Genomic DNA, 13,941 nt, shown 5'->3' on the forward strand with positions numbered 1-13,941 from the left:
TTTTTTTAAATCGGCTAAAAATAGTTCTTACAAATCTAGTAAATATGTATAAGAATTCAATTCAGCTTCACAAAAAAACTTAGTATGTATTATAAAAACAATAGTACCTTAATATAGAAAGGCCCTATCTAAAATTTTTGTTTATTTGCAAAATGATTGAAAACTTAACACAACTATCAATTCTTTAATTAGAAATTTATTTAAAATGCTGTTTTCAATTGAGGACTATAATTAATTAAATGCTGTAGTAGTTGTTTTTGAATTGCATTAAGTTTTCAGTGAGTAATCTACCGGCATTTGTACCAAGCAGGATTTTCAAAAAAAATGAGATAGGTCCTATCTCTATTAAGGTAACGATATGTATATAAGTATGTACATATGTATGTGAGACATTTTAATTAGAAGCATTTGTCTTTTTCTTTCTCCACCAAGTAATATTTAAGCAAAAAACATAACACACTTCAATTCTCATATAAAAGTTTAGGACTACCGTTAATTTCTTCATGATCCCATGATCAAATCTAAACCAGTATAGGACAACCCTTGAGGTACCACCTTTCCGATAAAAAAAAATTATCGAAATCGGTTGACGAGATTCAAAGTTATGCGGTAACATACACAAAAAATAAGATAAAATAAAATATTCCGACGAATTAATAACCTATTCATTTTTTTGAAGTCGGTTAAAAATATAATATAACTTTGCTTATTTGGAGTAAGTCGAAGCAAGTCCGCGCGCTTTAAAATCGCGAATGACACTGAAATTTTTACGCTCAATGCTTGTTCAGTAGTAATTCAGAACAAGATTCGAATTTTGTTGTTGTTGTTGTTGTAGCGGCTACAACAACCCCGCCCAGATCGGTTAATATCTCAGTCGTTGTCGTCAAGTTCCACTAACGGCAGCCCTAAGAAGCGTGCAGCTCCAATAGGGTCGGTCCACAGGGACAAAGGCGTTAAGGTTGTCGGGTTCGAGATGTTTCGAGTCATGGGGTGTCTCTCCGCATGCCGGACACTCATTTGGTACATCTGCGTTTAGTCTGCTCAGGTATGAGTTTAACCTGCTGCAGTAGCCAGAGCGAAGTTGGGCTATTGTGGTTCTTGTCTCCCGAGGCAGATGAAGCTCCGTCTCGTCAATGTCCGGTGGTTGTGCGCCTAGAACGGCATTCACACGTCTGGAATCTACATAACTCGAGACTGACTCGCTGTGAATGCTGTTCAGGGTCTGTCAAATTTTGTAGTATGTGATCTCTCACATACAATTTTTTGTTGAGACCATGATACAAAAAAGAAGGTAGTTTCAATAAACAACTTTTTGATTAAAAAGGAGATTTGTGACAATTGCTCAATTGTAAAAAATTCGAAACGGCGTTACCCAATTTAAGTTTTTTGGTAGAGGGGATTTTATATCCTAAATTTGGGAGTATAAATAAAATAGTTGTATTAACATTTATCTTTTAAAAATAATTAATATCTTTTCTCAAAAACGTTTTAATTTTACACTAAGTTCGATAACTACTTGCCAGCATCTTTATTTTTACAGGAATAAAATTTTAGTGAACATATTTTAAAATTTTTTAGTGTCATTATGTCATCTGATTATTTCACAATGTAGCTAGCCAGGACTATTAGTTTTCTATATCGGATACGTTTATTTGTGATATATTTCAGACACTGAAATTACAATTTCGATATTTTCTTTGTCAATGTCTTTCAAGTAACTTGAAAACGGAATTTTCTTTGGGGCCTATGGACCTCATGGCTTTCAGAGAAGTAAGTATTATCTAATTCTAGTATATTTCGACAATATCGTTGTCTCTGTGGTTTAAAAACAAATATATTTTACTGTTCAATATTGGAGGGGGTGTGAAACAAAATTGATGACTTATAGGGTGTGTTCAGAAATGCATCAAGCCAAAGCATCAAATGCATTTATTTCTAAACTATAATTGATGGAAATGTCCAATATGCGCAACCACAGTTAAATGCCTAATTGGACCCTAGTTGCGTAAATAACACATTTCCATAAATAATAGTTTAGAAATAAATGCGTTTGATGCTTTGGCTTAATGCATTTCTGAACACACCCATTGTTAGTATGAAAACTAGAAACACCGTTATCAACTTATTGAGCATTAAACCTCTTCTCGTCCAAAAACAAAAGGAGAAATGTTCGGTTATTTGTTCAATGGTTTTGGGGTGGCAAGCGGAGACGGAAGCATTAAAAAATTTGGTAAAATTAGAATTTTGACAGAGAAAATGTAAGTCCAACTCCGGCTACGCTGCCACGCTACCACAGTATTTTTTAATAATTTGTATCTGAAATTTAGAAATCTTTATTTTAAACTAACGTGTAATTGTTTGACCACACATGTGGCAAAATTTTTTGCTTTGGGTTAACCATTTGGACACATTAACCCAAAATTATTGTACAAGTAACCGAGTCGTACCCAACAATATACCTTTTGCATGTTCAAATTTTCGATTCTAAGAACAAAATGTTTGTAAATAACCGAAAAATTAATAACAAAATTTGGAGGTTTTTAGATTTTGGATATGGTAGCACGAAATGTCACAATCTACTTAATTGTCAGGTTGTTAATATGGCGACGAAAAAGTGACAATGAAACTACCTTCTTTCTTGTATCATGGTTGAGACTCATGGTGAAATAATAATAAGGTGTTGTCACTTAGGGGGTGGTTGTTGTAATTTTGGCAATTTCGGCATACCAGCGTTACAGTAATGCCTACTCTATTTATTCCAATTTCATTTCTGGGCAAAATGGAACAAAAAATGGAGCATACAATTTTGTGAAAAAAGTATGCGCAGGTATCACTGTTTCTTTGTTTCGCTTTTCCTTTGACCTCGTTTCAAATTCATTGGAAAATTTGAGCGATAATTTCCAATATTTGTGATTTTGTAAGTAATTTTTTGGTAAAATATATACTATATATATCCAACATATTATTGGAGCAGTGCCTCGGATTGCTACGATAATGCATTTTGGTCTAACAATTTAAACGCATAATTATTTTATAATATAACTGATAGAATTCAGAAATGTTATTTTAAAATGGTAACGAAAATAAAGGTCGTAATAAAATTCCCTTTAAAGTTTAGATATTTAAAAACTATGTACGCATATACATGTACTTCAGAACTTCCATACGGGCTAATATGTCATTTTTATTAGAATTTAAGAATAATTAAATAAAGGGAACGGTATAATTTAATTTGTTTTAATATGAATAAATGAAAGACGGAAAATAGTCCTTATTTTTTAAGTTTTAACCATTGTCATATGTGTGTGGTACGACCGAGTGGCCTTTTAAATTTTACAAATAATAATTTTTAGGCAGAAAAATTGAACTGAATAATAATTATTAAAATCAATATATTTGATCGAAAAAATAAAAATTAAGTAATAATAATTTATTTTGAGCGAAAAAATGAAACTGTAATTACACTGGTTTGCAAAAATATTATTTTATTGATGCAAACTTCATTTAACTGGTGTGGGGTCCATGATATATGTATGAATTGGAAATAGTACCCAAAAAGTAGTAAAAATAATCATAATCTTTTCTCCCTTTTTCTACTACCCCGAAATGCATGGCCGCAATTGGCATGCAGAAAAAGTGAGGTTATGTAAGTGACATCACCTTATATTTATTTCACCATGGTTGAGACTTATAAACACTCAATTTGTATGAAAAATGTTGTATGTGCCAAACTTACTTATTATACGACTAAAACGCTTGTGACCTTGCACATACGATAAAAATATACCACATATCTCGAAATCTAAAGGAGATATCAAAAGTCTGATAAAGCCATTTGAGAGATCTTGATGAGTTTAGTATAACTGCATTATTAACTCAATTTGGCCCAGTTTCACATACGACAATCATTTGTTCAGGCGACGGATTTATACTCTTGAATCATTGTATTTTCTTTTTTATATCGTATGTTTGTGAAGAACGCGTGTAATTCTTTCTTCTTTCTTGGTAATCTTAACTTGCAATTTGTTGTTTTAAAATCTGCATTATCCGTTGACAAAGGCCTTATTTGTTGTATATATTTGTTTATTGAATATTAAATGGAAATTATGTAGTGATTTACCTCATATAATAAATACAAAGACCATTTTAATATTTATGTACCTAAACGTTGTATTACTTTTATTTCACATATTACCAAATGGAAAATATTCTATACGACCACTGGACCAACCAATAGTTAAAACGGTGTCCGTATTACGCCGATTTATGCTTTGAAAGCAGATGTATGAGGGAAACTCTGTGCCAATGCCGGTGAGAAAACAGAGTGGCGAAATTGTCATATCGAATTTTTTCAAACAAGTGTTAAAGAGCGCAATACAAGGTGTGTCTTTGAATATAACAGCCAAATATCTGCCATCTGCATCCCAGGCTAAAGATTGTGGCTTGCCGCCGACCTCACGACGACCAGCATTGAACTTGGTTAAGTCAGCAATTTTTAACGCATCCTTGGTGGAGGTACCAGCTATGATAAAAAAGTAAAAATTAGTTTTTCTACTGAATAAAAAAATAAATTAACAACGCGTATATTGCATAGTTGGGCTGTGGGCAGCATTATACAAGCCACGACTGCGCTGGTGTCGCGGCTCACCTGTAGCTTGCCTTATCAGGAAATTTTACTATCAGCAACTGCCAGCAGATGGCTTCAGCAACACTCTATACATTTTTATAAATTTAACAAATGCTCGGAGGTGCACGTTGCCTTGAATTTTGTTGTTGCAGCGGCACTACTAAGCCCCGGCTATTTCGGGTCAACCTTCAATCTTTGTCGTCAGCCTCAACTAACGGTAGGCCCCGGACCAGAGGGAGAGGGGTGTCAGTTGAGTAGGATTGAGGATTGTGGCATGTGAAGAGGTGGTTGGTGTCGTGCGTGGAGTCTCCTGAGGTCAAGTCTGGACAGGTAGCTGTTGAGGCGTCTACAATATCAAGACCGTAACTGAGCCAGGGTAACGCGGGTCTCTCTTGGCAGTTGTAGCTCAGTTTCTTCGGCAGGGGGCGATTGGGCTCCGATCACGGCATTCATAAACGGGAGTCGAGGTAGGTGGTGACCACCAGAAACTGCTTACAAAGCATTTTGTTCTGCTCTCTTACGGGGAGCACTTGGGCCTCGCTGTGTAGATGGTACTCAGGCGCCATCAGAAGGCACCCAGTCTCGCTGTCCGGAGTGCGGCTTTCTGACAAGTCTGTAGCTTCGTCCACTACGTCCAACTAGTCCCCGGCGTCCAAACTCGTGCTGCGTAATCTAGAATCGGCCGGCCAATTGCCTTGTATGTTGCCAGCAACGTTTCTTTGTCTTTGCCCCAAGTGCTGCCGGCGAGCGGATTTATGACCTTGTTGTCGTTCCCACCACAGTCGGGTCTACGTAACCGGAACGACCCAGATTTATATTTGGCCAAGGACTGTCACTCCAGCAACACTACCCAAAAACTCTTTGGGGAACTTGTATGCTGCTACAACAACAAAGGACCTTGTTGCGGCTCTGTACTTTGTTGACAACTGCGGTTGTGAGCGTGGAGAAGGAGAGCAGGGTATCAAAGGTGACCCCTAAAATTTTCGGGTTGTTTACTGTCGGTATTGGTCTGCCATTGACGTGAATGCCCAATTCTAGCTTGGCATCCTTCGTCCAGGTGGTGAAGAGGGTCGCCGTTGATTTCGTTGAGAAGAGAGTGTTAGGATCCTTGCAGTGAAGAAGCGAGAAAGGCTGGAGAGGTAGCCATTTACTTTTGAGCAGAGGTCATCAATTCCATTCCCAGACGCCAATATCGAGCAGTCGCCAGCTTACGAGATCAGGGAAACTCCGTCAGGTGGCTGGGGGAGCTTCGATATGTAGAAGCTGAACAGTAAGGGGGAGAAAACACCACCTTGTGGAACCCCTTGTTTTATTCTTCTTGGTTTCGAGGTTTAATCTCCGAAGATTACTGACGACCGTCGACCACTCATATGATTCGCCGACCATCGCTTCAGTCCCTGTGGGAGTGAAGAGGCCTCAATGTTTTCTAGCAACGTGGAATGCAGACGGTGTCAAACGCCTTTGACAAGTCCAACGCTACTAGGACCGTTCTCTCACAGGGGCGGTTGCGATTTAGACCAAGAGTTATTTGGGTGTTTATGGGGTTAAGTGCTGTTGTTGGGCTGTGCACTTTACGGAACCCATGCTGATGCTTCGCTGGGGTCAGGGGGGGCAGGTGAAGTACTATGGGAGTAACAGTTCCTCTAGTGTCCTCGCGACCGGGGAAAGGAGCGTTTTCGGGCGATAAGTCTCCTTTATTGGCGGGCTTCCCCGGTTTCAGCAGTGGGACCACTCTCCCTGATTTCCACACATCCGGAATGATGAGAGTGGTCATTGATAGGTTGAGGACCTCCGTTAGGTATGCTACTCCCACGGGCCCCTAATGTTTCAGCATCAGCATACAGATTTCGTCGGGTCCAATGGCTTTGGAGGCTTTCGCCTTCCCGATGACCCCTTTAAATTCACCGCTTGTGAAAACAAGTGCTGCACTGTTTTTAGACAATTTGTGTAGCCTCCTGGTCACTCAACGTTTGGCCTTGTCTACCGAAGGACAAATTGCCGACCAAAGTAGTTTACGCATTTCTTCGGGTCCGACGAAGCACGACTTCGAATGAGATTTCCACTCTGTCATCACGGTTCGACGGGTTGGCCAAGGACCTCACGGTTGACCAGAGCTTACTCACACCAGAGGTGAAATTACCGTCCTTCAAGTGCTCTTGCCACTTTCCCGCATGTGCCGATTTACCAGTTGCCGAATCTCCAAATTAAGGGCCTTCAAGCGAGGATCCCCGGGATCGACCTGGCGTAGGTGGTTGTTGTTGTTGTTGTTGTAGCAGCATACAAGTTCCCCAAAGAGTTTTTGGGGAGTGTTGCTGGAGTGACTGTCCTTGGCCAAATATAAATCTGGGTCGTTACGGTAACGTAGACCCGATTGTCGTGGGAACGGCCGTAGGTGATCACGCTCATTGGCTACTACAGCTGCTTCCGCGATGCGTCCGGACGGTACAAAGCGAGCCACTAGGGCAATGACTACCCTGCGGAACTGGCGTTCGCCAGCATGTACGTCTGTGGGTGTGGGAAGGGCGGCGAAGCTGGGCTCGAATCGTAACATCTGTTCACGGATCGAAAACGATACGAAAGAAAATTACGTGATACGTCAGGCAGTATAAACTAAATGGGACAAAGAGTACGTTCACGTATGTCATTATCCGAAAAATGTGTTTTTACGTGACGAGTAGTACGATAACGTATGTGACGATTCGAGCCCTGCTTTCGGCAACTTCCGCGAATCAGCTTTGTTGAAGGTGGTCCGCGGGTGCAAAGTCGGTGGGCTTATTGATCGAGATGATTATGAGCAGATGGTCTGATGCTAGGGTTAGCATAGGTCGCCATGATATGCTATTTACCAGACCAGCGCTAGCAATTGTTAGGTCTGGCGAGCTGCTGCAGCTACCCACATTCCTGGTAGGCGCGTCGTCGTTCATGGTGCAGAATGTCGAATCGCCAAAAGGTTTCCCTACGATCATTAGCCGGGCTTGAGTGCCAAAGATCGTGATGCGCATGAAGTCACCTAATACCATTCGGTTTTCACCTCTCGAGTAGGGCAGCTATGTCAGGGTGATATCCTGCCGGGCAGCAGGTGACAGGATATCGCCTGACCAGACAGCTATGCCCCAACATTCTAGGGTGGTGTCCCTTGGGTCGATGTCTTCTTCGATAAGCCGATACTACAATGTGTGGTGTAGGATGAACGCTAATCCACCACCATTATCTCGCTCGTGATCTTTACGGAGCTCATTGTAGGCTGCGCAACCCAAAAAAGTTGAGTGGCTGTGCAACTTCGTTTCTTGTTCCGCAGCTATCAATATGCCAAGCCGACCCATAAAGACTGCTATCTCTTCAATCTTGCTCTGGAGTCCGTTGCAGTTAAGTTGCAAGAGTTTCGTATGCCTTGGGAGACTGGTCGCGGTAAGGTGGGTGAGGGACGTGTGGGGTCTATCTTAGGTCTGTTGCGCCTGACGCAGGTGCTGTTGATGCCTGGTGGTAGGTGGCTGCAGTGGGTACGATGTGGTTTGCGTCGGCAGTGCTCTACAGCAGGGGCGCTGTAGGTTGTTGTACACTCGCGTGTGGTGCGTAGGCCAGAGCACAGACGGAAATGGCACCAGCCAAGGCATGTGTGGCATTTGACTGATGTCACGTTCCGGTATACTCTGTTCTAGCACACAGAGCAAATGGTGTCGGCTACCAGTAGCTGCTGGTTGGCTCGCACGCGCGAGTTGGAGCGGCCGGTAGATTGGTGTGAGGGTTGAGGGGGTGAGCAGGTTTGCTGTTGCTCAGGGGAGCTTCTAGGAGCCGTGCAGGCTCTTCGGGTGCTGGTTTGCACCCGCGCGTTGCGCGAGCAGGTAGCCGTGGAGACTGATGGTCCCATTTTGCTTGAGCAAGAGGGAGCCACAAAGCTTGTAGTCCACTCCCAGTGGAGTTCGGATGGAGTCGATTCTGGCAGACACAGCAGAAGTATGTTTCTTGTCCGGACTTGGGCTCAACACCCGCCCGGAGAAGAAGGATGCGAAGCAATACGGCTGCAAGGAAATGCCCCGTGGACGTAAAATGATTGGAAGGGTATCGCCGATCTATACGGGGTTAGCGCCGAAACAGCCCTTGGTCGGGTAAAGCCCCGAGTCATTCCGGTACGTAGAACCTGCTGTCGTGGGAATGCGTTGAATCTTCGATAGTGGTGTTCTCTTTCAACTTACATGCAAAAACCTGCTCGTCCTGGAAGTGCAAGCGATACAGAATACTATCGCCTGTTGTGACAAAAAGCAAAAAGTTGCCGCATGGTGACCAGCATGCCGACTGTACTACACCAGAATTGATGGTCCAACGTTCCGGCGTCCACTTTTTATGGGCTGGCCACACTCGAAAAACATTTCCAACAGTGGCAGAAAATAGACTAGCGCCATCAGGCGACCATTTTAACAGCGAGCATGGGGGCCCAACTCTTCTTAATGACATATTCTGCAACTTATCTACATCCCACAATAAAACATCCGCATCGCTTATAGAAGCGGTGGCAAGAAGCGTACCATCGGCATTCCACTGCACGGAATTAATGGGACAATGGCCTGGACTACGTATGAATGCAGTGTTAAGTGGTCAATGTTGCTGAATTAACAAAACGTCATTATACTCACTGCTTTAGAAATACTGCTTGTGTAGCACTACGGGTATAATGCATATTTGTGTCCATTGTCCATAGACAAACACCCTTTTGACATCCCACTGCGAGCTCGGCGGCAGCAAATGGTCTCCACGCCATTGAGGTAATCCATTTTTGTGAACCACTCTATCATAAACAGACACTTAGTGAAGTAATTAGCTGTGTTTCGAAAATGCCTTACTTTAAGAACTGGCACCATTGCCGGTTCATCCGTATAAACCCTTACAATATCATCTGACCCCGCAACAGCGATTTTGAAACAATTCGGATGCCAAACAATACAACGTATATAGGATCGCAGCCAGTCCCGAGTTTCGGAAAACTCAGCTACATTGTTGACGCTAACTTCACGCATGTGTGGGAAAATTTTCGTCTTCAGTCTTTTAAAATATTCCAACATTTCAAATGCATATTTTGCAGTGGTGCACATCAGCGGACTTACAGTAGCAGTTTGTTGGTCTCGGGCTTCATTCAGTGCTTCTATAAAGCCACTTTCGAAAAATGTCCGTATTATGCGCTTCATTACACCTTCATTCACCGGTATCATTACATTGCGATAAGTGTCGGCTGAGTGCCCACTGACTGATGTGCTGAACATTTCGCAGTTTAAATTAATTTCAGGGTAATATTCCGACTGAAAATAGATATGTATATATGTATAATTCAAAAGGAATGTGTGAAAAAACGTAAAACTTATACTTACCACTGAGCAGCTCTCCATTTCATTCTGTGGCAGGGCGCAGAGTTGGCCTGGAACAATGAATGTGGAGACGTCCTGAAGCGACACCATATCAGTCGTTACATATGTTGCCTTTGGGAGTATTAAGAATTTGACTATTCTGCACGGATAATTGATAAGGCACCGCTTTATATATCACTGCTTAAATTGTTCAGAAATATGTGCACCCCATACGCTTCCAAAATTGCTTTTGCCGGTCATTTTTGCGCGAAATACCTCCGACAGTTATGAAGATGCCACCATTTGAGTTTGGAATAAAAATTTGGAGACTTTTTCGAGGAGTATAAAAATATTAAGGGGGCTCAAAACTCTATCGTTCTAATTAAAAAAAAATATAACCACTTGAGCTGGTATTCAGTAAGTATATCTCAAAAATTTTTACGGATAAAGCTTAGTATCCAGCTCTTAAGAAAAGCAAAAACTCCATATAAAATGACGTACAAGAAATGGCTAAGAAATTTTCTTGAGTCAAATTTCCTTAAGGCAGTACGCAGTTCTTCAGAAATTTAGTACGCTTTCTACTACGGTTTTCTAAAGTTTTTTGTGAAAAAAGAGCACAAGGCAACCCAGGTTTGCAACAGAAATATATGCCCGTTCCATTATTTCTTGAGGAAAGAGTGAGGCAACAGGCTGTGCGTTATCAAAAATGTCAAAATTCCTTGGACACACACGCGAAATAATGGCAATTTTTTCTTGACCGTTTTCTTAAGAGCTGGATACTAAGCTTCAAACTAAAAATTTGACATTTCTCGTGGTGAATACGAATGCCAGAATTTTACCTAGCTCATGGGCTTTCATCAAAAGTGATAAAAAGATAAATCTATCATTTTGATAAATGAACTGTCAAACTTTGTATGGAAATCTATTTAACCAAAGTTTATCACTTTATCAAACGATTTGGTGTATAGATGCATCAACTTCGTGAAAAATTCCACCCTGACAAGTTGCCAGGTGGTCGCTTTTGCTACGACGATAATAATGAAATACGTACAAAAATAATAAATTGGTTAGCACAAACATGTGCTACAAAATTGCTTGAATTTTTTCCTTTATGCTTCGTGTTCATATTCTTTGTTTACTTTTCAAAGAAAATAATGGGCTGTTTTTGTTTACACGTAAAAGCACATTTAGCGCATTTAGCTCTAAATGCTACTCTAAATGTACTTTTATCCATACAAAATTCGTCACCTAAATGCAACTCCATTTTGCATTAAGAATCTAAATTCTAATAGCAACCCTGTGATCTTCCAAAATTTCCACGATTCGAACATGGTTTAATGGGAAAAACTGGCAACATTGCTTTTTCGCGTATACAGTAGCTGGCTGCGTTTCAGTGATCGCCGATCGAGATTTCATTTAATATTTTACATTATTTGGATAAAGAAAAGCTACGCAAATTCAACATCGATGTGATGCTGATTGAAATCTGGATCAATTTGTGATCAACTCTGTTTGTTTTGTTTCCTAATTAAGTGAGGTAATTTTAATTGACAGCACCGACAAATGAATATATACACAAACAAATGTTCGTTTATTGTTAAAACAATTCCAGTTTTTGTATTGAATTTTTGGTTTAAAATTTGTTTTTTCCTTTTCAGTAGGGTTTTTTTGCACATTACCCTCTGCGTGAGAATTGATCCGTAATAGATACGGATCTAAATAAGCGACTGGAACACGGCTGTTTGTCAAAAGCATACGATTTCGAACTCGCGTAAATGTACATTTGCTAAATGCGATAGCATGAACGCTCTTCGAAAAAATATGTTCGAAAGTGCTAAATGTTGCATTTTAAATGCAGCAAAAACGCCGCATAACATGGCGCCGAAATTACAAACGTCAGCCAGAAAATTACTTTTTTCTTTTGCTTCATCTTATCAGATCTTGTGTAGTTGGATCATGTGTTCCAGTCGCTTATTCAGATCTGTATCTATTACGATCAATTCTCACGCAGAAGATAATGAGCAAAAAACCCCACTGAAAAGGAAAAAATAAATTTTAAACCAAAAATTCAATACAAAAACTTGAATTGTTTTAACCATAACCGAACATTTGTTTGTGTATATATTGATTTGTCCATGCTGTCGATAAAAATTTCCTCACTTACTTAGGAAACAAAACAAACAGAGTTGATCACAAATTGATCCAGATTTCTATCAGCATCAAATCGATGTTGAATTTGCGTAACTTTTCTTTATCCAAATAGTGTAAAATAAAATGAAATCTCGATCGGCGATTACTGGAACGCAGCCAGCTACTGTATACGCGAAAGAGCAATGTTGCCACTTTTTCTCATTAAACAATGCTCGAATCGTGGAAATTTTGGAGATCAGAGGTTTGCTTTTAGCATTTAGATTCTTAAGGCCAAAATACAATAGCGCAGTGGCAGTGACAGTTTTTAAATCAGCTGTTACTGCTAATATTGGCAGTCACTGCCGCAGCAAATACAATACGGCGTTGTCAGTGGCAGCTTTTTTTGACATTCCCTTTTGTTTGTTTACATTTTTGTTGTTGCCTTTTAGTGACATCAACAGATGTTGGCTGCGTTTCATTTATGTTAAATTCAGCATGCGGAGTTTGCTGCGATGAAGGCAGTGGCAGTGAATTTAGAATTTGGGCTAAACTGAGCAGTACTGCTAGCTGCCACTGCTGTATTGTGAGTCGCTTCATTGGACACCACATTTTCTAAAAAAACAGCTGATTTCGAAAAACTGCCGCTGCCACTGCCACTGCGTTATTGTATTTTGGGCTTTAATGCAAAAGTGGAATTGCATTTAAGCCTGATATACAGTTCAATGCGAGCGTCAGCGTGAACGTTCGCAAAGCCAAAGACAAGGCGAATTTATATAAGGTGGTGTTACTAGCTCAGCTGATTTTGTGTATGTGTTTCGCCGCACGGCTTCTGATATCAAATTGAAAAATTTTGTTTGAATTTCTACACACACTCTTACAGATTTTGACAGTTTATGCAGCCAAAGCAAAAACAAAATACATGTAAATTTTTGTTTTTGTACTCCTGCTATCACCTTATATTAATTCGCCTTGGCCAAAGAATTTCATTTGTGTTCTTATGGACGCTCATGATTCCATAATACAAGGTTAGATAATTATTGACAGCTGCGGTTTGACACTCCCTTACAAAAGGTTGCATTTACGGAGGACAGAGAAAGGGCAAGAATGCAATCCCTTGTTTCGAAAATGGTAGTAGAAAAGTACGGAAAGTAGGCAATTAGTAGTGAAATTCCTTTCGTAAATTCTAATGTGTTTGCAGGAAATCTGGCATTTTAAACGAAATGTTGAACGTATATTGATATATCTACGTGAATTACGTAATTTATATGCTATTTAGCCGTATAAAAACTGCAAAATGACTCAAAATTTAAAAAAGACTACTATGAGACTGATGTAAACATCCAGTGCATATGTTTTCATCAGTTAAATATGCTTCATATGCATATACAAATAAAGATATTGCACAAAAGCTTATACTTTTATTTCACACCAAAGCTACACTGTTTCCATGTAAAATTGCAAAGAAGCAACACAGTGCCACTGCTAAGGGAGCGGTGCGAGAGAGACAACTGTCAGTTTTTCGAACCTTGTATTATTGAATCATGATGGACGCTCACACACATCTGTCAAAACTTGTTCACATGCGAATGCTTTCCGTACGCACGCAGTTGAGTGTGAGCTTGAAAAAAGGCATATTATGCATTTTAAATTAGTTTTCCTGATTTTGAAAGATATTTTAATTCTCTATCTTTTGATGTATCAATTGTTGCAAAAAGTTAAGTAATAACGAAGATATTGGTCAAAATAAAAAGCTCACGCTCACATTGAACTGTATATCAGGCTTTATAGCCCGAACACAATAGGAGCGTTCCTTATCTCCCAGAAATAGTCAGAAAAAGTCCGAAGTAG

The 13,941-nt window shown here is 40.2% G+C and overlaps 1 protein-coding gene across 1 annotated transcript; it reads right to left on the reverse strand.

Moving 5' to 3' along the window:
* Positions 1–4,144: 4,144 nt before the first annotated feature.
* LOC118734031 (aladin) lies at positions 4,145–10,263 on the reverse strand. The gene is made up of 5 exons (XM_036463720.1): positions 9,988–10,263; positions 9,466–9,918; positions 9,259–9,410; positions 8,821–9,194; positions 4,145–4,522 (listed from the first exon to the last, which is right to left on the reverse strand). Exons 1-5 carry the CDS (start codon positions 10,072–10,074, stop codon positions 4,185–4,187), a joined length of 1,404 nt encoding a protein of 467 aa, XP_036319613.1. The 5' UTR covers positions 10,075–10,263; the 3' UTR covers positions 4,145–4,184.
* Between the last annotated feature and the right edge of the window lie 3,678 nt (positions 10,264–13,941).

The sequence above is a fragment of the Rhagoletis pomonella genome, unplaced genomic scaffold (genome assembly GCF_013731165.1).
Source record: "Rhagoletis pomonella isolate Grant_MI unplaced genomic scaffold, Rhpom_1.0 Rhpom_scaffold_00002, whole genome shotgun sequence".
Classification (NCBI taxonomy): Eukaryota; Metazoa; Arthropoda; class Insecta; order Diptera; family Tephritidae; genus Rhagoletis; species Rhagoletis pomonella.